Source organism: Lipotes vexillifer, unplaced genomic scaffold (genome assembly GCF_000442215.2).
Source record: "Lipotes vexillifer unplaced genomic scaffold, Lipotes_vexillifer_v1.1 scaffold707, whole genome shotgun sequence".
Classification (NCBI taxonomy): domain Eukaryota; kingdom Metazoa; phylum Chordata; class Mammalia; order Artiodactyla; family Lipotidae; genus Lipotes; species Lipotes vexillifer.
In genome coordinates, this window is record NW_006781931.1 from 679,582 (window position 1) to 705,451 (window position 25,870).

The following is a 25,870-nucleotide window of genomic DNA, read 5'->3' on the forward strand; positions in this document are numbered from 1 at the left end:
TGATAAAAATATTTTCATTTACTATTTAAAATTTTCTATATATTGTTTATGTCACTAGCTCATTCTCTGTTCTGTTTTAAGGTATTCATATAAACTTTTCTGTATTTTGTGGCATGTTTTTCCCCAAGTTTTTTCTTTGCTTTAAATTTGATGAATTAATGGGTGAAACAGAAAATAGAGTCCAGCATTCAATCTTTTTGTCTGGTTTCCTCACTGAGATCTAGAAGATATTTTGCTGGTAAGGGGTTAACACTTTCATTGCCTTTATAGTTTTCAAAGTGGAAATATTTTTATTGCTTTTAGTAATTAAGAAACTAATAAATAGATGTTCTTTTAAAAAGCATTCAATAGTACAGAAAGAGAGAAAGTAGAAAATTAAAGGCTTCATAATCCCATTCCCATATATCCATCTGCAAAAGGTATGGGAAGCTTCAGTCATAAATACAAAGAAATATAATACATGAAAAAAACAAGGCAATTATTAACTCTAGGAAAAATGTAATCATAGCACACTCATTAGCTCTGAAGTGAACAGTATTTCAGTGGTCCTAAAATAAAAACAATAAAATATGGATTTAACCAAAAATTTTAACATAGCCATGTTGGGAAGGTGGAGGAGGGCAGAGGGGAGTATAGGAGATTGAAGTCTTCCTTCATCCTTTTATGGATGAAGTGGCAGAAATATATGTATTTTATTTAGCAAGATGTATGTACATGTGAAAAGGCACAAATATAGAAGCTGGCTGTTTTTGGGGAATGGAACTTTGTGCCAAAGGACAAATTACTGCTCTTTGGTTACAAACCTTTGAGAGCTACTTTACTTTAAATTTTATAGGTAATTACAATGTATCCAGATTGGGATAAAGGTAAAAGAAATAAGATGACAAAAACACCTACATTTAAAAATAAAATTCTCTTGAGAAAATTTTATTAACATTAATCACAATAAATCATTCAACCTTTTCAGTCTTTAAGAGGTTTTTGTTTTAAAGATGAAATTTATTTCAAAAGTCCTCAAATAAGCCAATCATGAATAAACTTTTATAATGAACTTCTCAAACAAATCTTTTTACTTATCTACCTTTTTTCTCGGGATGACAATAGCATTATTATGATAGTACTAAGTTTTCTTTTTTATTCAAATGAACTGTTCTCAAGATTAATGATTATTAGCAAATCTTGATGCAAGATAAACATACTTTAAAATTACTTTTCAATTTCCTATGAATTATTTTAAAGTAAAAAACTATTTGGTACTAAGTGTTCTTATGTTCAAATTCTAAAAGTAATCTTTAGTCCCAATGGAACTTGATACTTCAAGATTTAAAAAATATTTTAATGATATTGACATAATATATATAATTTTAATCACTAAGCTCCTCCTCATCACTGAAATATGTGCTTTTCTTTATCCTTGGGCGTCTTGAATCATCTGATGTTGAGGGACCCCCTGAACTGGGTTTCCATTTTTTTTGTTCTTCTTCAATTTTCGCTTGCTGTAATGTGGTTCGGAAAACAAACAAAACAAAATCAGGAATCTGTTTAATATTATTTATAGTCCATTGATTCAAAATCACAAGTGCCAGCACTCTCTGCCCTCCTAGCCCGTGCAGACAGTTCTACTCCATTAAGATGCCATTTCCCCTACCCCCAAGTTTTGTCCCAGTCTTATTACCATGTTAATAAAAATTATTTTAGACAAGTTCTACTAATTAACAGGCATATGAAATGAAGCCTACTTGTCATCCCTGTTGGATGTGGGAATGTTACATAAAATATATTAGTTAACTAAAAGGAAAAAATAAATTGATGTATGCATTTACAATTTTATCAACTACATTAAAACAAAATAAGTGGTTATATAAAATCAGGAAGTTATACACCCTTCTTCAAAAAATGTTTCGTATACTTGTATTAGGATCTTTAATGGTCAAAAATATGTTTTTGGTTTTGTTTTAAAGTGAAGCTTCTTTTAAAACAGTATCTTCGATTTAGTAAAATCTTTTCCATTGGGCTAAATTCACTTGAATCAAATAGTTCTGTTCAATTCTATAATGAAAACCGATTAAGACAGTAAAAGTGTTGTGGGGCCCTCAAAATCTAGAAAGAACCAATAGGCACTTTTCCACCACACTGTTCTAAAGACCTTAAAGAAAGAGCCTATCTCCTAAAGTTTAGGGGCAAAGGGGAAGACAGAGGTTGCCATCAGGAGATGATTAATAAAGTAAGCAAGGAATATAGAACTATTAACTCAAGGCAGCTATGGCATGGTGCCTTAGAAAAGAACTAGTACCTGGAAAGCTATGGCCTGACTGAGGCTGTCAAGAGCAGGATCCTCCCCTTCATCATCACTTTCTTCTACTTCTTCACTAAATTATTAAAAAAAAAAATCAGAATGCACTTAGGAAAAAGACAGAAGCTACACAATAATGCATTTGCTAAGAGTGGCTATACATACATTTCTTCTTCTGGTTCAGGAATTTTCTTTTTTTTCTTTTTCTCTTTCTTCTTTGGAGGTTCACGTTCTCCAAGCATATTTTTAGGACAGGCATAACTTAAGTGTCCACTTTCCTTTTGTTTCCCATTAAAAAGGAAAGGAGAAATATTACATTTGTTGTGTTATTAACAGAAACTTGGTGGTTCCTTAAGACTAAAATGCTTTAGAACTTAAGAAAGAATATTGTCACACAGGGGCCTCCCTGGTGGCACAGTGGTTAAGAATCCACCTGCCAGTGCAGGGGACACGGGTTTGAGCCCTGGTCCGGGAAGATCCCACATGCTGCAGAGCAACTAAGCCCGTGCGCCACAACTACTGAGCCCGCAAGCCACAACTACTGAGCCTGCGAGCCACAACTACTGAAGCCCGTGTGCCTAGAGCCCATGCTCCACAACAAGAAGCCACTGCAATGAGAAGCCCGCGCACCACAACGAAGAGTAGCCCCTGCTCGCCGCAACTAGAGAAAGCCTGCGCACAGCAATAAAGACCCAACACAGCCAAAAATAAATAAATAAATTAATTAATTAATTAAAAAAAAGAATATTGTCACACAGGGAATATATACAAAGAAATTAAAACCCGTTACTTTAATACAGAAGGAAGAGATTATGATATTATAACTCCCAATAAGGAAGTATTTTAGTCGTTTCACTAAGAGTAAAAGTTTTCTTCCTTCAAACATTTTAAATCTGAAGATTCAGGATATAAAATAATTCAAAATTTAAATGGACCATCTACCTTAGTTGTAAAAATTTTAAGTTATTATGATAAAATGGGGACAAAACTATTCCTAACTTCCAAGATGTTGCTGAACATTTTCTTTTAAAAACAAATGGAAAATTTAAAGTCTTCCTCACTTTTCCTATCAATTAATTTCATTTTGCTTCTTTCATATCTAGACTACACCTGCACTGTTCACTTATGGTAGCCACTAGCTATAATTCTCTTGTGGTTACTGAGAACCTGTCTGAATTGATACATACTGGATTGTGAAGGCAGTATGAAAAAAGAATGTAAAATATTATAATTTAAAAAATTTTAATTACATAATTCAAATGAAAATATTTTGAATTAAAATATATTAAGTTTTTACCCTGTTTACTTTTTTTAATGTGGCTATTAGAACATTTATAATTAAATCTGTGGCTTGCATATGTTTGTATTTGACAGTGCTGGACTAGCCATAACATTATAATGAGCCATAACATGGTTTGAGTTGTAAAATGAGACAATGAATCTGTGTATTAGCTTACCAAAATACCTTTAGAAGTAATATGTGAGAATGAGGGTGTGTGGAGAGGCTGAGCCAGGATTAGAACAACAGAAGATAAAAATAATCATGCTTTTCAAGTATATTTTACAAAGCATCAAATAGACTGTGTATTTTGTATACCTGGGGACATGGCTGAACCCAAGAGGTGTTATTGTTAATGAACTGCTGAGAGGATGTACTTAGAGAACCATTTTTCAAACTGTTTTTGGAATAATGGTACACCAAAAACTGTTAACATATGCCATATAAAAAAAAAATGGGGGCAGGGGTTTAATAGTGAAATAGCTTTGGGAAAAATCAGGCTAAAATAAACGTAAACAGACTTTTGTGGGGGGATGTTTTAAGAAGTATTATAATGTACTAAGTATAATATGACAAATCTATGGATCCATAAACCAAAAAGACAGATTAACAGATTCATCCAGGAGTTCTCAGATAATTTAACATTTACTGTGAATATGTGGATATATACTTATCTATCTGACCATAACAATTCCACCCTCCTTTCCTTTCTTCTTTTTCTTTTTTATGATGGACTCTGGAACACAGGTTTTCAAACATTAACTTAGGTGTCAGAATCATAAAAATTTACAGAATGTACCCAGTGCCTTGCTTGCTCTCTCTTCCCGTTCATCCATCCATCTATCTGTTCACCCACCCATCTGTCTGTATATGTATATATTTTTGAGGGGGAGTGAGTGGCACTGGGGAAAGGACCCCAACACATTTCCTTCTATTTTCTATATGATCATGTAGCCAGGACAATGTCTCTCAGTAATCTTCTCTCCAGTAGAAAGCTCCCCATTAACCTCTGGATCCTGCTTTTTAGTATATATAAAGACATTTTAGAAATAGGCAGCAACAGACCCAGACTGAAATTTTCTTGATACAATTATGGGCCTTGGGCAAAGCTGTGTTGTGGCTATACATCTCTCCTAATCACCCAAAGTTTAAATGGATAACAACAGATGAGAACTAGATAAGAAAATCTGGGTACAGTTCAGCTCCTGAACTATCAGCAGTACTAACAGGGGGGAAAACTTTTCAAAACAATATCCCATACAGGATGGGTCATATCATAATGTTTTTACTGATTTGTGATACTTAATCATTGACAAAATATTATAGAAACACAAAAATTTATGGGTCACTAAAATCTTTCAGACAATAATGTAATTAGTCTTAAACTTTTTAATCTAACAACTTTCAAAGGTTTGGAAACTGGAGAAAATACCACCCTATACTACCCAACTCAGGTTAACTTTACATACGACATTTCAATTGAGTTTACTTACATGAGTCTAGAGTCCCAAAGTTAAACTTTCATAACCCGATTTTAGCCATCCAGAAGTCTTGGAGAACACAAATAAAACACTGATGTGAAAAATACCTTCAAGTAAACTATGGAAAATTATACTGTTTTAGGTTTACTCACCCCACATTCATAACACTTAGATTTATCAAAGTAGTTTCGTCTTCGGATGAACTCAGCTGCTCTTCCATTGTCAATAGCAATGCTTGCTTTTATCACTCTACCGAATAACTAGAACAGAGAAAAATGCAAATGCAATAGGATGTATTTCACTGAAACCTAAAACTACAGTTATTGGATCCCATTTCCTCAAACCTTCAATTCCATTTTATTTTTTAGATTGTTTTAGCAATTGCCCACTTAGGTGTGACAAATTCTTTCCTGTAGAATAGACTTTTATTCCTTATATTCTACCAGTGTTTTGGGAACCCAGTACAGTTTTGACCTCTTTTCCGTACGTTAAATACTCTCAGGACCTACTGATATCCATCAGACTTGACTATCCCCTCATCCCCACATTTTTAGCCTGGATAAGCACAAAGGCTTTTGGTTAAAAACCTTGTTGGGAATGAATGGCTTACCTGTTTGTTGTTTATTGCCCTGGTACAGTTTTGTGCGGAGTCTTTATCCAAAAATAAAATAAATGCAACCCCTTTACTCTTCCTGGTATCTTTATCTTTCATTATAGTAACCCTTAAAGCATAAACAAATAGCCAGTTAAAAATAATGAGGCAGCAATAAACAAAATATATGAATAAATACTTGAAAAACTCAAGTGGTCAAAAAGGGTTAATAAAACATTTATAGAGTAAGCAAGGAAATTAATATATTTGACAAATAGCTAACTCTTCAAAGTCATGGGATATCAAGAAGAATGGAAATGGGAAAGTGTGATACTGATTTCACACAAGTGAACACAGCTATGTTTAGGAGTATCTGATAAATCTAACATTAATCAGAGTTGAAGGATGAAGAGATTAGAGACAATGGAATCTTGAGGAGTAAGCATAATTCCTCTTCTCTACTGACTACCTCACTCTGCAGGAAAAAAACAAAACAAAACAAAACAAAACTGAGATGTTCTCTTCTACCCAAAAAGTAAAGTGATTTACTCAAATTATTTTTTTCTAGGTGTTAGAACATAACTATAATCTTAATATTCTTTTAAGGAATCTCCACTTCTGTGCTTCTTATCAATACTACCCAAGGTACGTAAGTGGTAGGGATGGTCGTAAGAGCACAGAGCCTGTTCTTTCTCCTGATGCTTTACCCATCCCTAGTCCTGTGGTCCTTGCTCATCATATGTCATTAAATACAGTTTAAGAAAATACTCAACAGGGCTCTTTGGAGAAATGGCTGACTCCAAGGCTGGGATAGGGTATGTACAAGATGAACTTGGAACATCTTGCTATGTCAGAAAGGAAGTACTGAGGCTTCCCTGGTGGCACAGTGGTTGGGAATCCGCCTGCCGATGCACGGAACACGGGTTCGAGCCCTGGTCCGGGAGGATCCCACATGCCGCGGAGCGGCTAAGCCCATGTGCCACAACTACTGAACCTGCGCTCTAGAGCCCATGAGCCTCAACTACTGAGGCCCACATGCCTAGAGACCATGCTCTGCAACAAGAGAAGCCACTGCAATGAGAAGCCTGTGTACTGCAACAAAGAGTAGCCCCCGCTCGCCGCAACTAGAGAAAGCCCGCGTGCAACAACAAAGACCCAACTCAGCCAAAAATAAATAAATAAATATTTTTAAAAAAAGAAAAGGAGTACTTGAAAAAAAAAGTAATGATGGGGCATGGCACAAGAACAGAGAAGCCAGTTGGAGGGAGCACCCATTAGCCAAATCTAGGACAGTCTGAGTACCAAAATAATTAAATACAGTAATGAATTATAAACCACATAAAAAAGGAATTCATAAGTCCATACTGATAATAAATAAAAGGGGGAGAAAGGAGAGCTAGTGAATGCCATAGGATGACTGGTGAATGTATAAGGAGTGCTAGAGTTGGAAAATCACCATTTGAAACAATCATGGTACTGGATCAGGCAAGAATTATCAATAAATGCTATGTCTAAAATGAAATTTTTATGTGTAATAGGATGTTTTCATTGTCTCAAGAGTGTCTCCCACTGACTGCTTCTTAGTTGCAAAAGGGAAAAAAAGTAATTATATAGTGGAGAAGTTGGTTAATGTCTTGACTGGGTGATCAAAATTAATATCACTAATGAGGGACAGATGCATGCTGTATGAATCCAGATGTGACACCCTCAGAACACATCACCTATAGAGTATACCAGCCAAGAATACATAACCACCACATAATCATGAGGCAACATCAGGAAACCACAAAATGAGGAGAAAAAAAGATGGGTTAGAGCTATATTATTTATAAATGTTCCAGATTAAAGGAGGCTAAAAAGATAGGACAGTTAAAATAACACCTAACTCTAGACTGGATTCTGTACTAGAGGCAAAAAATTCTATGTGGGACATTATTGGGTCAAGTGACAAAACTGGAACACGGATGACTGATTCAACAAAAGTACTGTATCAGGATAAATTTATGAGTTTGGTAACTGTACTGTGGTTATATAATATATAACCCTATTGTATTTGTAGGAAATACACACTGAAGTATTTAGGAGTAAAAGGTGATGATGTTTATAACAGCCTCAAATGACTCACAAAAACAAATTGTGTGTATATATACACATAGATATATATAAACATACTCATATAGGTGTGTGTGTGTGTATACACACACACACACACACACACACCCATACATGCACACACATTGGGGAGAGAGTGCAAATGATAAAGTAAATGGGGATAAAATGTTAATAAGTGAATCTGGGCAAGGGATATTTTGATGTTCTTTGTACTATTTTTGTAACTTATAAATTTGAAATTATTTCCAAATAGCAAAAAAAGAGACAAAGCTCTAAGACAAAGTTTAATGATTTTCTAAAAACTGAATTAACAGGAAAATAGACAAGAGAACATGAATGAACAAATAAACAGAATTTGATTTAGTATTACATTTCACATATTAAAATTTATTTTATTTGGATTTGGTATTAGGTACCTATAGAGTCATTGGAATGAAATTGGTAAAAAGATGCCACTATATTAAGAAAAGTGATGTCTTATTAAAAAAATATAAGTTACAGTAATTTAGGGAAAAATGGGCAACTAAAATGGTTTACTTTCTCAAAAGGCTGCATCTGTTTATTCATTGGGCTTAGAAGGAAGGAAGAGAAGTCAAGCACTTGATGCAGCTCAAGTTTAGGCTGGTTTTCTTCAAAGCCACACCAGTTAGCATAAAGAGGAAAGTTTTTAACCAATTTTGAAAGAAGTATAAAGTAAGATAGTTACTTTAACTTTTTAAAAATTTCATAATGTTTGTGATGGTCAGTTAAAGTCATAAATCATTTTTTTGAAAGTACTATTTGGAAGTGTTAGCTTTCTAAGTCATACTCAGTTAATGATCTCTTTCATCTGTCCTCTCTTTTCCATTCCCACTGCTTTTTTTCTTGTCCACCGTGGCATAACTGTTTCCATAATCTATTCTTACTGGTTCCCTAGGTGTTAATTTATGCTCATATGCTAGTGGAAAAGTCTTCTACTCGAGGAATAAATAAAATCACTTATTCCTTTGCTCAAAAATCTTTGGTTCTTCAAGTTGCCTATTCTTTGGTCCAGCAATCAATATCCTTCATGATTATGGCTCCCATTTCCCTCATCTTTCACTGCTCCTCACTTGCAAACTATGAGGTCTAGCCACAAGAAGGCACTCAGTGTTCATGGAGCATGGCCTGAATTTCCCCTAAACTGGTGCCTCTGTTCATGTGGCTTCTATCCGCTTTCAAATCTCAATGTTTTGCCCATTAAAATTTCACTCCTTCTTCAGGGTTCAGAATGTATCAGTTCTTAACTGGAAATAATTTCTTTTCCTTTCTTTTCTGCTTGTCTCCACTGAAATCTCTGTATAAACAATGCCTCATCTCCCCTATTCAAAAAATTTATTTTTGCAGTAATAACAAATCTTTATGTTTGGATACATGTGATGGAATTTTTACTCTATTATTTGCCAGGCACCTCTCTAAGCTTTATCTATAAAATGTTCCTTTCATCTCACCTATTTTGATGTAAAAATCTTCTTTAAGGTTGTCTCTGTAACCCCTATTAATCCTACCTCACTATGTTAAAACAAAAAGACAGATACAAATGGGAAAGCAGTTTCTCAAAAGCGTGCATCCATTTGTTTGTTCATGTGGCCATTCAGTCTTTCCATTAGCCTCAAGCACAGGTACTAAGCACTGGCAGTAGGACAGGTTTTTATCCTCAGGAAAAGGCTTACAGTCTAGAGGTGGAGAAAGACCTATAAACCAATTAAAATACATTACTTTGATACAGGTACCTTCTACGGTAACAGAAAAATAATTACATCAAGGATTTAAAAAGACAAACCTAGGATGATTCCCATGTCTCTAGGATGGGAAAAAAGCTAGACAGTGGTACCATTTCCTGATATAAGGTAGATGATGTACTCATTTAAGCACATGAAGTGAAGCAGACACTATCTGGGAAACCTGGGTGTCATCCATAACACCTCCTTCTCACTCACCCAACCCTTATATACAAAGTAAGTATATCACTAAGTATTACCCATTTTCCTACCTAATGATCTCTCAAATCTGACCAGTCTTTACCTCTCTACCTGTATCATCTTAGTCCAAATTTCTCCCCTGGGCTATTGTTATATCTTTTGACTGGTCTCCCTGCATCTGCTCTTGTTCCCTTCCAATCCAGTCTCTACACTGAAGCTGGATGGAATAAGCTTCTAAAAATTCCAATCATGTCACTCCCTCATTTAAAATTATTTAATGGATTCTTGGTGTCCTTAGAGGAAACTGCTTCCATCTCTGGACCTGTCATGTGCTTTCTCCCTCTTGCTCACTCATCTCAAGTCACACTGGCCTTCTTTCTGTTTCTTGATCTCGCTTTATTTTCTCTTGCCACAGGGCCTTTGCACAAGCAAGTCCCTCTACCTGAAATGTTCCTCCCATTCTTTTAACCTACTTAACTCTTACTCAGCCTCTAGGTTTCAACTCAAAGGATAATGACTTAGGTAAATCTACCCGGACTCTCTAGACTAGATCAGGTCTTCCCTGTTTACAGTGCTTATAACTCTGTGTCTAACTTCATAGCATTCTCATGGCTTATAATTATGTATTTGTACGGAAATTCATTCAGCGATTCTGACAGGGAAAAATCAAGAAAAGGTAAAGGTTAAAGGAATAGGCTGGAATCAAACTATTGGATTCAAACCTTGGCTCCACTGCTAACCAGCAATATGATTTTAGGTTTACTGTGTGCTTCAGTTTTGTCATTTATAATATCAGGATAATAACAGTAGCTACCTTAAAAGGTAGTTGTGAGACTTTAATGAGATAATTTATGTAAAGATATTAGAACAGTGCATAGCGTATTTATGTGTTCATTGTTACATATCATTATTAGTGTTCTGATTGATAATGATCACTGTTTGAAATTCTGAAGAACTAGTAGCATTTTTGATTATTTTTTAATAGAGAAGTAAGTTTAAAAGAAGTCAACCTCAGGATGCAGATGAACTTCAACTGTTTAACATCCATTTATCAAAGCTAAAAGAAAAACAACTAGGCAAGATAAATATGCTCTAAATTCTTGGGATTTTAAATACGACTTTAAATTTATACCAGAACATATTATTAGTTGTAAGATAGAATAACACTATCTTGCTTTTACTTTACACTCTCATTAACCCTGCATTGTTCAAGAGTCAACTGTGTTTGTTTTTATATTCTATTTGTTTGACAAATAATAATCCATTTATAGTATACTTGATAACACACCTCCTAGTACCTAAAATATATATTTAATCGGAGCCTTTAACTTATGTCTTATATTGGATAACAGGATCAGTTTTAGTTCTTAGTAATATGGTACAAAATTATATTATTTAAATAAATTAGGCCGTATAAAGGAATACCATGAAATCATTAAATACAAGGATGTATCTATATAGTACATGGAAAGATATTTACAATATAATGTCAAGTTAAAAAAAAGACAACAAAATTGCATGTATAGAATTGTCTTTTAAAACTTGTCTATAGATATTTATGTATATTAAAAAATTACTGAAATATACATAAAATGTTAACAGTAGTATTTTTATTTCTTTTTTATATCAAATATCTGTTTTATAAAAAATAGTAAATCTACTTCCATTAAGAAAATAATGGAGAAGTAAATTCTGATAGACTTTTAAATGAAGTTTCAAAATCTGATATACTTACTTTACAACTTTGCCATACTTGGAAAATATCTGAAACAAAAGACCACATAATAATTTGCAATTTAATTTAAAATCATAAAAGAACATTAAATTTTCAGGCTGTATATACTGACCACATTGTTTGTTGTAGTTTATGAAAATTTTTAGCCTCTGGTCTATAAGGCAAGCCCTAGAAGATATATTTTTTTAATGACTAGCATAATCCTCTTTTTTGGCTACTGGTGTCACAGGTATTTGCCTTAGTTCCTAAATTTCTGACAAAAGAGTGCATACAGAGAAAAAAAAACACTCTTCATGTGTGGTAGATTGAAGGCACACACACTGCACAGCTGAGTGTTCCTGTGGCATATCCATGACAACTATCAACCCCACCATAGCTCCAGAGAAACCTTGTGCTTCAGCTATCAATGTTCTGGAATATCACTGTTCCTGGCCTACACCCCTGCCCCCAACTCCATCAAGCAATCACTATGTCAGAAGCATAAAACAGAAAAGCTTCTATAATGATAAATCCATTCCCATCAGTCTCCTTCTGCCCACCCTAATATGTTGGTGGTACTTTACAGTTGGGCCTTTCTTCACTTTTACATCTACATCTTCACTCTAAGCAATCTTATCTACTTCTACTGTTTCAGCCGGTCCTATTTATTATATAATGCTTGGTACAAAAGTCCTTCAGAACACATTAATGTATGTAATCAGTAATAATAAATGCTTGAGTTCTATAAGTTGTGTAACCATGGAACATAGTATAACTGGACTGCAGTGTTAGTAATACTGAATTCTGAAGACCAAAAAGACAGTTTTCTCTCTTTTTTTTTTTTTTTTTTTTGTGGTTTGCCTTTCATTTTCTTTCTTTTTTAAAAAAAATTTACTTTATTGCAGTATAGTTGATTTACAATGTTGTGTTAGTTTCTGGTGTACAGCAAAGTGTGTATGTATATATACACACATATACATATATACATATATATATATATACACACACACACACACACACACACACACACACACACTCTTTTTCATATTTTTTTCCATTATGGTTTATTACAGAATATTGAGTACAGTTCCCTGTGCCATACAGTAGGACCTTGTTGTTTATCCATTCTGTATATAATAGTTTGCATCTGCTAATCCCAAACTCCCAATCCATCCCTTCCCCACCACTCCTCCCCCTTGGCAACCACAAGTCTGTTTTCTATGGCTGTGAGTCTGTTTCTATTTTGTAGATAAGTTCATTTGTGTCATATTTTAGATTCCATATATAAGTGATATCATACAGTATTTGTCTCTCTTTCTCACTTACTTCACTTAGTATGATATCTCTGGGTCCATCCATGTTGCTGCAGATGGCAGTATTTCATTCTTTTCTATGGCTGAGTAGTATTCCACTCTGTGTGTGTGTGTGTGTGTGTGTGTGTGTGTGTGTGTGTGTGTGTGTATCTATCTGTCTCACATCTTCTTTATCCATTCATCTGTTGATGGACATATAGGTTATTTCCATGTCTTGGCTATTGTGAATAGTGCTGCTATGAACATAGAGGTGCATGTATCGTTTCAAATTATAGTTTTTTCTGGACATATGCCCAGCACTGGGATTGCAGGATCATATGGCAACTCTACTTTTAGTTTTTTGAGGAACCTCCATATTGTTCTCCATAGTGATTGCACCAATTTACATTCCCACCAACAACGTAGGAGGGTTCCCTTTTCTCCACACCCTCTCCAGCATTTATTGCTTGTGAACTTTTTAATGATGGTCATTCTGACCAGTGTGAGGTGGTACCTCATTGTAGTTCTGATTTGTATTTCTCTAATAATTAGCTATGTTTAGCATATTTTCATGTGCCTATTGGCCATCTGTATGAAAGACAGTTTTCTACATAACATTTCTAATGGCTTCTCATTTCATTCAGAGTCCTTACCATTATCTATGCAAGCCCTGTAAGGCACCCCTGAATGGGCTTACCTCTGATTGCCCCTCCTCTTCTCTCCACTTTATTTACTCTGTCTGCCTGAAATGCTTGTCCCCGCTAGACATCTGCATAGCTGCCTCTTACTTCCTTTGTGTCTTAATCGAAAGTCACCTTCCTAAAGTAAAATTTCACCAACATTTAATAACCCTCCTTTCCTGCTTTATTTTTTCTCCTTAGCACCTAACACCTTAGTATTAACTTAGTAGCTAACAAATAACATCATTTAAATTTTTTATATTTCAAATTGTTTCTCTATCTTGCTACATTGTGAGTGCCAAAAGGGATTTTCATCTTTTTGTTCACTGATGTGTACCTAGTACTTGTAAGTGGTCCTTGGCATATAGTAAGTGTTCAATAAAAAGAGATGTCTCTATTTGGATACAAGTAAGGACACTAAAGTTTGTTTTCTTCTCTGTTCGAGACTCAAGCTATGTTAATTAATTAATCGAGTACTATATATCACCTATGCAGCATCTCTCTACTGTACTTAACATCTACCCAAAGTAGCAGAGAAAAGAGGGCACACTTGTAGATAGGACTCATGTCATTCCTTCCAGTCCCTCTCAACCACCCATCTGCAGGACAGGCACAGAAGGAAATTTTGTTCTCTGTAAGGTAACAAGGTGAAAGAAGATGTTGGAAGGGATTTTTTCCTCCTCCAATCACCCCTATCCTGAACTGAAAACAAAGTTTATTAAACTGTTAAGTTTTTGCCACATATACAAATTAAGATATACTTTCAGGATTGGAGGATTAGGAAAGGGATCTGTTTTGCTTCCATCAGCCCTTCCTCCAAAACCTCCACCCCACTACCAGTTTCAAAAGCCAAGCAAACAAGCAGGAAAAATCAGCATCATTATGCTAGTAGTGGCTTCTACTTGTTTATATAAAACTTGTTATCCTCTATAAAGCACTGGGAATTCTCTTTGGAAATTACAAGTGTCTAATTTTTTTCACTTACTTATGTTTACCATAGAGGTCTTTGGTATTAACGATTTAAGTGCATTGTAATGTATTTATTATGAATTTTGCCTAAGAGAACTGTTTGCTTAAGCTACATTTGTATCTCAAATAGAGAATTCAGTGGATAACAATACTAATACAAAAACTTACCCGGTATAAGTCATTGTTGGTCAGGGAAAAGGGCAGGTTGGATACATACACTGTGCTTTTACTTGGGGCCAATCCACCACTCATTTCTAAAAAACAAACAAACCAACCCAGAAGCAATTTAAACCAGGTATTCTTCATTCCAAGTAAAACCAATACTATAGGCAAGTGACAAATTTATACACTTTCCTTCTTAGTAATACTCAGGAACATTGACTCCAGCTGGGTGAATTAAGGAATTCCTTTTCTCCAGACACCACTTAAAAGAGTTTTCTGGTCCTTCTTTCAAGTAGATTCTTTACACTAACCCCTTTCAGTGATGGAATATGGCGTGAATGGAGAGGTGGGTTTCAAACAGATGAAGGAAAAACTCTGAGGCTACTCTTAACCTCCCCTCAGGCTGAGAGCAAGAAAGTGCTTTCACATATACCTAATACCCTGCCTACCCACGTGAGAAAGAGCCTGGGAGCTCAGAAAGAAACGTAGCTGTTGATTTTCACTAATTTGGCTGGGTAGCTTTTTGGTTGTCTTAATATTTTTCTCTGGAGCGGTGGTAAGAGGAAATTTTAGCCTCACATTTTGATGATGTAAATAAAGTTCTTTCAAATCTCTAATTTTGCATATTATTGCTAAGTTATGAAATGATACATTTCATTATTGGAATAGTTTTCAGGGCCCTGAAGGGTATTGACCTGTTTATGTATTTTTCAGTTTACAAATATAATCTGTAATTCATTTTCATACCGTATATTGCAAAGTCAGCAAATTATCTCTGAAAATTATATCAGACTCAACCAAGTTCAAATTTTCGATTTAAAAAGTGTGTGTGTTGTATTTACGATCACAAATGTCAAAATATTGATTCTAAGGCGTGCCAGTTCGCGATGTAATGGGAAAACCGCTTGATACTTGGGATGTTTTGTGGGACAACTTCATCGACAGGTCGCTTTTTAAAAGCTTCCAACTGAAACGCTTCACACGTTAGCCGTTCTGGTGAGAATGGCGAGGGCAGGCAAAAGTAAAGGTCCTGGAATAAAAAGGGTGGCGGGAGAGAGGGGCAAATGTTTCCGGCAGCTGGGTCTGGGGAGGAGCCCGCAGGGAGAAAGGCCGCAGCTGGGTAGGCGTTTACCTTCAGATGGGGCAGGCCCGGGAGACTAGAAGAGCGCGTGCCCTCTGCTCACTCGGGGCTCAACCCCGACTGTCCGTCGCCCCTTGCAGCTGCCTTGGCATCACGGGTCCTGGGAGGGGTCAGGAGCCGGCATCAAGAGGCTAGCAGCAGTGCCTCTTCCAGGTTGTCCTTTGACCCAAGCCCCGGAGGCGGGTCTAGGGGCGGGCGCTTTTGTCGACGTTTTTGCGCGCGCCGGAAGTGCCTCCCTGGGAGCGCTGCGACGAGTGGACGACTACGTTTACGGGGTCTCCCGGCGGCCCAGAGTCGGTGAGCGCGTTTTACCTTTCCGAGAGGTGGACGGGGACGGGCACGGGCTGCTACACCGGGGAGAGGGGAGTGCGCGGGCGGGCAGGCCTTTCCGCGGCGGAACCTGGAGTCTCCCGCTGCATTTGAATCGTGCAACGATTCTGCTCCTGCGGTTGAGGGTGGAGAGACGCAGCGGAGTTTGGAATAAAGGAAAGTGTTGAGTCTGTGATACAGGTTCGCTTCTCTTTAGCATCGTAATATGCAAAAAGAGGACTGAACTAGGTGACTTCAATGAGCCGAGGTCAGTTAGTAAGTCGGTAAATTTACTGAATGTGTTCGACGTACCCAGTTCGGTTATAGGCGCTTCGGGAGGTACAAAAAAGTGTAAAGCGGCCCTTTTCTGGAGGATATCTCAGTCTCGTTGGGGAGACAAGGTCAACCTGGGGAGACTCGGATTCACAGAATGACTCATCCTGAATATTGGTATGGACACATGTTAACTTTCTTGGCACCTTTTTTCTTCCTGTAAATCTGTAATGGGCACACACTGCTTTTTCCCCAAGTGGCTGTAAACAGGCCCATCGTTCCGACAGAAAAAACAGAAAATAATGCAAGGTAGTGTATACTTAACTTCTACCCACCAGCACACACAGACCAGGCCTCTAATCACTCCCTGGGAGCCTGCGTGCCAGCAGCCTGGAGCTCAGAGCCTCTCCTGGAGCCTGCACAATCAATCCAGACTGAAGCTGATGTCTTCTAGAGAGACGGAAGTGCAGTCCAGCCAGGGCGCAGCAGAATTTTGAGAGGCCCGAATGCCTCCGCGTCCACCAGGGGACCAGTGGGACTAATTCTCTTGGCAAACTTGTGGCCAGCCAAAACTGCCATGCTTCACATCCCTGTTATCCTTGGTTACCGTCCAAGATGTAAGCCCCTTTGGTCTTCTATGCTACACCCCCATCCCCGTGCTGCTTTGTGCTGGCTCCCTCTGCCTTGATTTAGGCTTTCACTGCTTCTCCCTACTTTTCTTCCACATTTCACCCGTCAACACAACAACTGTGCTCTCTGAAACCTTTCTTCCTTGCTTAACAAACTTTTACTTTTTCAGCCTCTTTATGGAAATTTTCTTATGTCTCCTGACCCTAACTAACATTTGTTTTTTCCCTCCAGCCCTTTCAATTGAGCCCTTTCTTTTGACACCTGCGTTTGTGGGTGGGTCATGGCTCTAGCCATATGGAACTGATTTCACTTTCTTCATGCTTTTTTCTTCAGGCATCGTCTTTGCAAAAGTTCTTTGATTTTCCTGATCCCTACCCTACCTTTTTCTGGATAATTCCTATACCTGCTAAAGATCTCAGTTTAGTCAGTTTCTCTGAGGGGGTGTTCCCTGACTTCCCATAGACAGAATTAGGTACCCTTGCTGTGTGCTAAGTGCCCTCTACTTCCCTTTTAGTAGCACTTACAGGATGTATCCTGATTGCTTATCTCTTTGTCTGTGCTACTAAGCTAGGCTTTTGGGGAGGGACTGTGTTTGTCTTGTTTACTTTTGTAACTCCAGTGCCTAATAGGCAGTCAAGTATTTCTTGAATCATTGCAGTTGCTGCAGATACAGTCTCAGAAGTCAGGCGGTTGATGTCATCTCCTGACTTTAAAATGTAAAAGTCTGGGCTTCCCTGGTGGTGCAGTGGTTGAGAGTCCGCCTGCCGATGCAGGGGATGCGGGTTCGTGCCCCGGTCCAGGAAGATCCCACATGCCGCGCAGCGGCTGGGCCCGTGAGCCATGGCCGCTGAGCCTGCGCGTCCGGAGCCTGTGCTCCGCAACGGGAGAAGCCACAACAGTGAGAGGCCCGCGTACCGCAAAACAAACAAACAAAAACAAACAAACAAAATGTAAAAATCTTTCAAAAGACGTCAGCTACTACTCAGCTACAGCTGATTGTGGCTGTGTGACTGTGTGATCCCAGCGTTGCCAGAGTGTCCAGCCTTTTCAAGGAAAGTTGGAAATATAGTTTCTTAAAGGGTTTTCTTCCAGTTTTTAAGTGTGGTCAATGGACTAAAGTTTTATTGAAAAAAAAGAAACCTGGGCCTTCCCTGGTGGCGCATTGGTTGAGAGTCCGCCTGCCGATGCAGGGGACACAGGTTCGTGCTCCGGTCTGGGAAGATCCTACATGCCGTGGAGCGGCTGGGCCCGTGAGCCATGGCCGCTGAGCCTGCGCGTCCGGAGCCTGTGCTCCGCAACGGGAGAGGCCACAATGGTGAGAGGCCCGCGTACCGCAAAAAAAAAAAAAGAAACTTGGGCCAAACATAAGTCACACGTGGGCTTCGCAGCCATTGGTATGGAATCTTTTGTAAGTGTTGTAGGGTTCAGAAATGGGCTTTCTGGAGAATAATAGATTTTGAACTGGGCCTCTTTGGATGTTTGGAAGTTGAGTGAGAGAACGGAAAGAGGTATTGCCGTTTGGGAAATAGGACAATTCCAGGGTAGTGTTTGTTACTTTGTGACCCAGTGAGGAGGAAGGCACGAATGATCCTTTCCGAGAGAACAGAAGTTTAGGTGAGATGGTAGAAGGGGGCATGTAAAGGGCAGAGATGTTTGGATTTGTTACAGTTAATTAATAAGAAACTGTTTGGGTTCTTGATCTGGGAAACTTGAAATATGAATGACATATTAGCAAAGTTAATTTGAGTATCCTTTTTTTTTGCGGTACGCGGGCCTCTCACTGTTGTGGCCTCTCCCGTTGCGGAGCACAGGCTCCGGACATGCAGGCTCAGCGGCCATGGCTCACGGGCCTAGCTGCTCCGCGGCATGTGGGATCTTCCTGGGCTGGGGCACGAACCCATGTCCTCTGCATCAGCAGGCGGACTCTCAACCACTGTGCCACCAGGGAAGCCTTCAGTATCCTTTTTTAAGGGTGAAATGGAGGGTAAAAGACTGGAAGGAGGCTGACTACTAAAGACTGTAAACTCCATCCAGATGTGAAATGAGATGTAGATTTGAAAATATTACACACAAACTTTGCCTATTTGAGTAATTTCTGTTACTTGATCAGTTATGATGAACAATAATCTACTACTAAGTATTTAATACTTACATAAAAGAAGTTTCCTTAAAGCAAGTAACTTTTCAAAGTTACTTGAAAAGTCAAGTAACTTGTGAAACTACTAAAGAATGCAGTACTTTAATAGTACTAAGTTCTATTGTTCATTATGAAGCAATCAGCAATCTCCTTTCCTCTAGCCTCTTCACCTTCAGTCCTTCCTGTATACTGCCAGGTTAATGTCATTTGGAATGACATTTTTCCCCTCACCTTATTTCTAGGTTTAAAAGCCTACAGGGAGCTCCTCCTCTAGTTTTTCGCATTTTTTTCTTAAGTATTTAGTTGACATGTATATTTTTTTTAAACTTATTTATTTTTGGCTGCGTTGGGTCTTCGTTGTTGCGTGGGCTTTCTCTAGTTGCAGTGAACGGGGGCTACTCTTCGTTGTGGTGCACGGGCTTCTCATTGTGGTGGCTTCTCTTGTTGCAGAGCACGGGCTTTAGGCACATGGGTTTCAGTAGTTGCAGCATGCAAGCTCAGTAGTTGTGGCACACGGGCTTAGTTGCGCCGCAGCATGTAGGATCTTCTTTGACCAGGGCTCGAACCCATGTCTCCTGCATTGGCAGGCAGATTCTTAACCACTGCGCCACCAGGCAGGTCCCTGTTTTTTTGCTTTGTTGTGCCATTTAATGCCCTTGAATTTTGTTTTCTCTGTCCTTGCCTGTTTCCTTTGTGAAGCAAGGTGATATGGTGGAAAGGGCTTGGTTTTTAAAGTCATACAGGCCTGAGTCTGATTCCAGGCTCCGTATACCTCTGAGATTTGAGCTTTTCAGAGCCTCTGTGGTTATTTTTCTGGAATGGGAGGGATAAAATCTACTTCAGGGGAGGAAATGAAAGCTTGTTGAATACCTATGCAGGCTCATTTCCCACTCCTTTGCAATGCCAGTCTTCTGCCCTGGTCGTTTGTATCTTTCTCATGGACGTTTTATCTTCCCCAATTCCTTTCTGTGTTCTTGGATTCTACCATTGACTGTTGTTCATCCACATTTAAGCACTCTCTCAAGATTATATTTAAATTTTCTTGGCTTTTTTTAAAGTATCATTGCCTGCATTTATCTCTCCCTGGGCACTGAACAATGATTAATTCCTGTGGATTCTTTATTTTGACCATTGTAATTGACATCCAGTGTTATTTTTTTTCTTCACAGACTTTAACTATATTCTAAAATTCATTTTTGTTTTAGATGTCTGGAATTTTAAACATTTTCAAGTAGAAGTAGTATTATGTAATTTTTAGGTTCAAGTCTACACTTAAAAACTTCTTGTTTTAATTTAGGATATCAGGAATATGTTTACCTTGCTTTAACATCAATGGATCTCATCCTAAGATAAGTTTAAGATTAAAAAAAAATGTCCCAGGCAACTGTATAGGGATTTCAGAGGACAAGACCTAGGCATTAGTATTTTTTTTTTAAAGCTCTTTAGATGATTCTAATGTGCAGACAGGGTTGAGAATCACTGCTTTAGGTGCTAGAGCTAAAGGATTCTCATTGGTACCCTTTGCTCAAAAATGAAGTGGCATTAGTGTCATGAGAAGTGTAATAGGAGCCATAATCTAATAGTGCTCATTGGAAGTTTTCTGAGTAACCAAAAGGTACAAACTATTATTTAAGTTCTTCAGAATGGCTCATGTAGTGGTCATATGAGTAATATATTTATTTGATCAATATTTAATAAGTACCTTTACTGTGCTAAGCAACAGGAGTAAGAAAGGTACACATTCGTTGCCTTTGCAGTGGTGTTTAGATTGGGAGGGAGGAGAGGAAGGAAAGTAAATTTTTTTTTTTTTTTTTTGCTGCACGCGGGCCTCTCACCGTTGTGGCCTCTCCCATTGCGGAGCACAGGCTCCGGACGCGCAGGCCTAGCGGCCATGGCTCATGGGCCCAGCCGCTCCGCGGCACGTGGGATCTTCCTGGACCGGGGCACGAACCTGTGTCCCCTGCATCAGCAGGCGGACTCTCAACCACTGCGCCACCAGGGAAGCCCAAGGAAAGTAAATTGAATGTAATGTTATATAGCACTAATATAGCAGGGCGCTTTAAGGGGCCCAAAGGAGGAACACTTTATTCTTTCTGGAGAATATAAGAAAAGTTTACGTTTGAGCTGAATCCTGAAGGAAGAGTAGAGGGTGAAGGCAAATAAGTAGAAGAAAGATATTCTAGGCAGGAGAAAATCATGCCATGATATGGTGGTGAGAAATAGTGGCACACTTGCAGAACAAGATGTTTTTTGTTATGTCTGGAGGTTCTGGAGGCTGTTGGGGAATTAGTAGGAGGTGAAGCTGGAATGGTAGGAGCAAGGTCATAAATAAGCTTTTTCACGTTTAGGCTGAGACTTCATTCTTTGGGATATGGGGAATAACTGAGAGATTTTTAAATCAGGTGTCTTATCAGAATGAACACTCTGGCTACAGTTTGCTGAGTGGAAGAGGTGACATCAGAAGCAAGGAGACCAGTGTTTTACTGTTAGGGAGTCCAATGGCTAGATTAAGAGCATATGAACAAAGACAGTTGTAGCTGGATTAGGGAAGTGGAGATACATGTACCTTATATATTGAGGTGGTAGATATACCTGGATTTAGTTACTTAGGTATGAAAAGTTTTGGGTCTTGTGTGACTCAGGTTTCTGATTTGGGCCTTTGGGTATCTGATATAGTGTCATTGACCAAAATGGGGAAGACAGGAGATAAAGCAGTTTTCTGAGAAGTGTGAAGAGCTGTTCTGGCATACTGAGTTGGAAGTGCTGTGAGATATCCTCTTGAAAGGAAGTGGAGATGTGGGAATCATTTATCCAGAGGGGGCATGTTACCAGCTTTAATAGATTTACTCCATGAATACTGAGCACATACATTGTGCAAATTATTCTAGGTGCTTAATATTAATCAGTGAACAATGTAGAGATCCCTGCTTTCATATAGTTCACATTCCTAGTAGCAAGGGACCAATAATATACATCAAAGTTATATAGTATCTTAGATGATTAGTGCTGTGAAAAAAATAGCAAGATTAGGGGGATCTGGTAGAAAAATGACATTAAGAAGACATTGGAGGTGACATTGAAGGGTTAACCATGCAGATACCTGGAGAAAAGCATCCTAGGTGGGCAATTGCCAGTGTGAAGGCCCATGGCTCATCTAAAGCATGAGGTCAAATGTGACCTAATTGCTGACCATGGTTTGCTATCAAAATAGTTACCGAATGAATATAAGGAGTGAAAGGAATGCATTTGGGAAGGAGGGAAAGCTATTTATCCTGAGTATATTTAATACTGGAAGCTGGCTAGAGCAATGTACAGAGTTTCTCTGTAGTCGAAGCTGCTCCTATAACCTTTTAGATAAAATGAAAAACGGATCTTTCTCTGTTGCCTTGCCTGTGGATTCAAAGCGTGAATAGTTTGACAGAAGGATATTGCCTGTGACTTTCCAGTTTCTCAATTTCCAGGCTACTCTTAACCAAGAATTCAAGTCCTCCCTGTCATCTTCGCCCTCAATTGAAGCTAACATGATAGTGGTTGGTTAGCTCAATGGAATGCTCTAAGAAAGCTTATTTCTTCCTGGACATAAATATACCATGATGGTATATTAAACGTACTCTATTGAATATGGCATAAGAGAATGAGAGTTTTATAATCTACGACCAGTTATTAGCAAACTTCTAAATGAAGCCTACATTCCCCACACTGAATTCTAATTCTGTTCTCTGCTTAATTGTCATGTAGAGGGGTCCTTCCATTTTTCAGTTGTATTCAGTTTTTATACGGTGTTGGATCAGAGAACTTTACTGGAGTACTTCTGATACTTCCCTAATGGGAGGAGATTAGTGAAGTGATGACAGGGTAAGTAACATGATCACTTCACTGGGAGTCAGAGCACCTTAGTTTAAATTTAGCTGACTGGCTTCAGTTGCAGAATGGGTCAGTAGCCTAAATCTGGATAATGTCATAAACATGTGCTGCTAATCAGAAGGTTGCTGTACTCATCAGTTATTTTATTTATTTATTTTACATCTTTATTGGAGTATAATTGCTTTACAATGGTGTGTTAGTTTCTGCTCTATAACAAAGTGATTCAGTTATGCATATACATATGTTCCCATATCTCTTTCCTCTTGCGTCTCCCTCCCTCTCACCCTCCCTATCCCACCCCTCTAGGTGGTCACAGAGCGCCGAACTGATCTCCCTGTGCCTATACAGCTGCTTCCCACTAGCTATCTATTTTATGTTTGGTAGTGTATATATGTCCATGCCACACTCTCACTTTGTCACAGCTTACCCTTCCCCCTCCCTGTATCCTCAAGTCCATGCTCTAGTAGGTCTGTGTCTTTATTCCCATCTTACCCCTAGGTTCTTCATGACATTTTTTTTTTCTTAGATTCCATATATATGTGTTAGCATACGGTATTTGTCTTTCTCTTTCTGACTTACTTCACTCTGTCAGACTCTAGGTCCATCCACCTCACTACAAATAACTCAATTTTGTTTCTTTTTATGGCTGAGTAATATTCCATTGCATATATGTGCCACATCTTCTTTATCCATTCATCCGATGACGGACACTTAGGTTGCTTCCATTTCCTGGCTATTGTAAGTAGAGCTGCAATGAACATTTTGGTACATGACTCTTTTTGAATTATGGTTTTCTCAGGGTATATGCCCAGTAGTGAGATTGCTAGGTCATATGGTAGTTCTATTTGTAGTTTTCTTTTTTTTTTTTTGTGATACGTGGGCTTCTCATTGTTGTGGCCTCTCCCGTTGCGGAGCATAGGCTCCGGACGCACAGGCTCAGCAGCCATGGCTCACGGGCCTAGCCGCTCTGTGGCATGTGGGATCTTCCCGGACTGGGGCACGAACCTGTGTTCCCTGCATCGGCAGGCGGACTCTCAACCACTGCACCACCAGGGAACCCTTATTTGTAGTTTTTTAAGGAAACTCCATACTGTTCTCCATAGTGGCTGTACCAATTCACATTCCCACCAGCAGTGCCAGTGTTCCCTTTTCTCCATACCCTCTCCAGCATTTATTGTTTCTAGATTTTTTGATGATGGCTATTCTCATCAGTTATTTTAAAGTCCTTTGAAAGTTACCAAAAAGATTCTTTGAATTCAAGATGATATTAGCATATTCTTCCCTTATTATCCTATAATACCTTTGTTATATCCTCCTGCTCTAATACCTTTTCCCTTTTCTGTTGTTTTAATTAAAGATCCGGCTTAAAGCCAATCTTCTTTACAGCCTAGTGTTCTTTTGTATGTAATCATCAAACTGTGTCTTCTGTTTTGTTTTACTAACAGTACAGGGTTGCATGTGGAATCGTCTATTTATATTACTGCCTTCCCCGATTATATACACTTCTTTTTTTAAAATTAATTTTTATTGGAGTATAGTTGCTTTACAATGCTCTGTTAGTTTCTACTATACAGCAAAGTGAATCAGCTATATGTACACATATATCTCCTCTTTTTTGGTTTTCCTTCCCATTTAGGTCACCACAGAGCATTGAATAGAGTTCCCTGTGCTATACAGTAGGTTCCCATTAGTTATCTATTTAATACATAGTATCAGTAGTGTATATATTTCAATCCCAATCTCCCAATTCATCCCACACCCCCCTTCCCCCTGGGTAGTCTAGGTTTCTTAAGGATAAAAGAAGTTTAATAATTTGGCATGGACCTTACCAGTGGTGTTTGATTTTTTGCAGTGTTTTCTACTAGTAGGTGCTAATTATTTTGTTACACTAAGTTCTGTTTAATTTCACCATTACATTGTGTTCTACTATTTTTATGTTCTTATTCTGAAAATACACAGTAATTTGGATAAAATAAAGAATTATATTCTGATATTGCTGTTTTGTAAAAGCAATAGGTATGGTAAGAGTACATTTAAAAACCGAATACTTGCAGATTCTGTAAAGATTAATATTTCAGTATACTCACTGGTAAGAGGTAACTTAAAAAATGAAATAATTGATTATAAGAGATTACTTTATAGCCTAATATTTCTGTTTAATCATTGTAATATAGACATGTAAGCAATTTATTTGTTATTTGTAAAGGAAACTAACTTCCTTTTATAAAATTATTCCTATATTTACAGTAATTGAAATTTTAAATTAAGATCTTTAAAAATTGTTAACTTTTTAAGGTAAAAGAAAATTTACTTATTTACTAAACATTTTTGCTGGAAACTGATTTCTGTAGCTCCAGGTAAGGTGAATACTCCATTGGGGCATCATCAGGTATGAAGTCAAATATGCAAAGTTGTCATAGGATTAACTATAGGAATTGAAATTTTGGTAACAGTAGTGTAATATCTTGCTGTTCTGTGGATGCTCTCTGTTTCTACTAGAAATTAAGTTCAAAATACAGATTGATGCCTTACAGAAGTGATTGTTACATTCAGCAAAGTCAGCTGGGAGTTTGATGCGAGATAAACTCACGTTAAAATTTTTTTTAATTGTGGTAAAATATACATAAAATTTTCCTTTTTAACCATTTAAGCATACAGTTCAGTGGTGTTAAGTAATTACATTCACACTCTCGTGCAACCATCACCATCACCCAATGCTTTTCATCTTCCCAAACTGAAACAGCATACCTATTAAACAATGACTCACCATCAGATAAATTTGCTTTTATTTAGGTTTTTTCTGTCTCTTGATTTTAACTCTGATTCATTTGCTTCATTTAGCTCTTCCACAACTGAATTTAATTGGTCTCTTGTCTCTTGATGATGTATATTCTAGACAGTACTATTTTGACTTTCTGTATGATTATGTTTCTGTTTTTTGCCTTGTTCTAGCTGCTTTGTTTCCAATTGCTAGGTTTTCATCAAAATTAAATACTTTTACT

General features: G+C 37.9%; 2 protein-coding genes across 6 annotated transcripts in view; one reads left to right on the plus strand and one right to left on the minus strand.

Annotated features, from left to right (window-relative positions):
• Positions 1-1,136: 1,136 nt before the first annotated feature.
• ZCRB1 (zinc finger CCHC-type and RNA binding motif containing 1) lies at positions 1,137-15,852 on the minus strand. Its single transcript, XM_007454865.1, has 8 exons — positions 15,647-15,852; positions 14,521-14,606; positions 11,433-11,461; positions 5,664-5,775; positions 5,206-5,313; positions 2,459-2,571; positions 2,294-2,369; positions 1,137-1,496 (listed from the first exon to the last, which is right to left on the minus strand). Exons 2-8 carry the CDS (start codon positions 14,602-14,604, stop codon positions 1,365-1,367), a joined length of 654 nt encoding a protein of 217 aa, XP_007454927.1. The 5' UTR covers positions 14,605-14,606; positions 15,647-15,852; the 3' UTR covers positions 1,137-1,364.
• Positions 15,853-15,868: 16 nt separating this feature from the next.
• Positions 15,869-25,870, plus strand: part of PPHLN1 (periphilin 1) — a 150,281-nt gene continuing 140,279 nt past the window's right edge. Inside the window, exon 1 of one of the 5 annotated variants that reach the window (XM_007454870.1) lies at positions 15,869-15,952. Coding sequence is in view for 1 of the 5 variants with exons in the window: in XM_007454868.1 (XP_007454930.1) it covers position 15,948 (1 nt within the window). In the remaining 4 variants the exon portion in view is untranslated. The remainder of the gene's footprint in view (positions 15,953-25,870) is intronic. The other 4 variants (XM_007454871.1, XM_007454868.1, XM_007454869.1 and 1 more) reach the window with 4 other exon arrangements.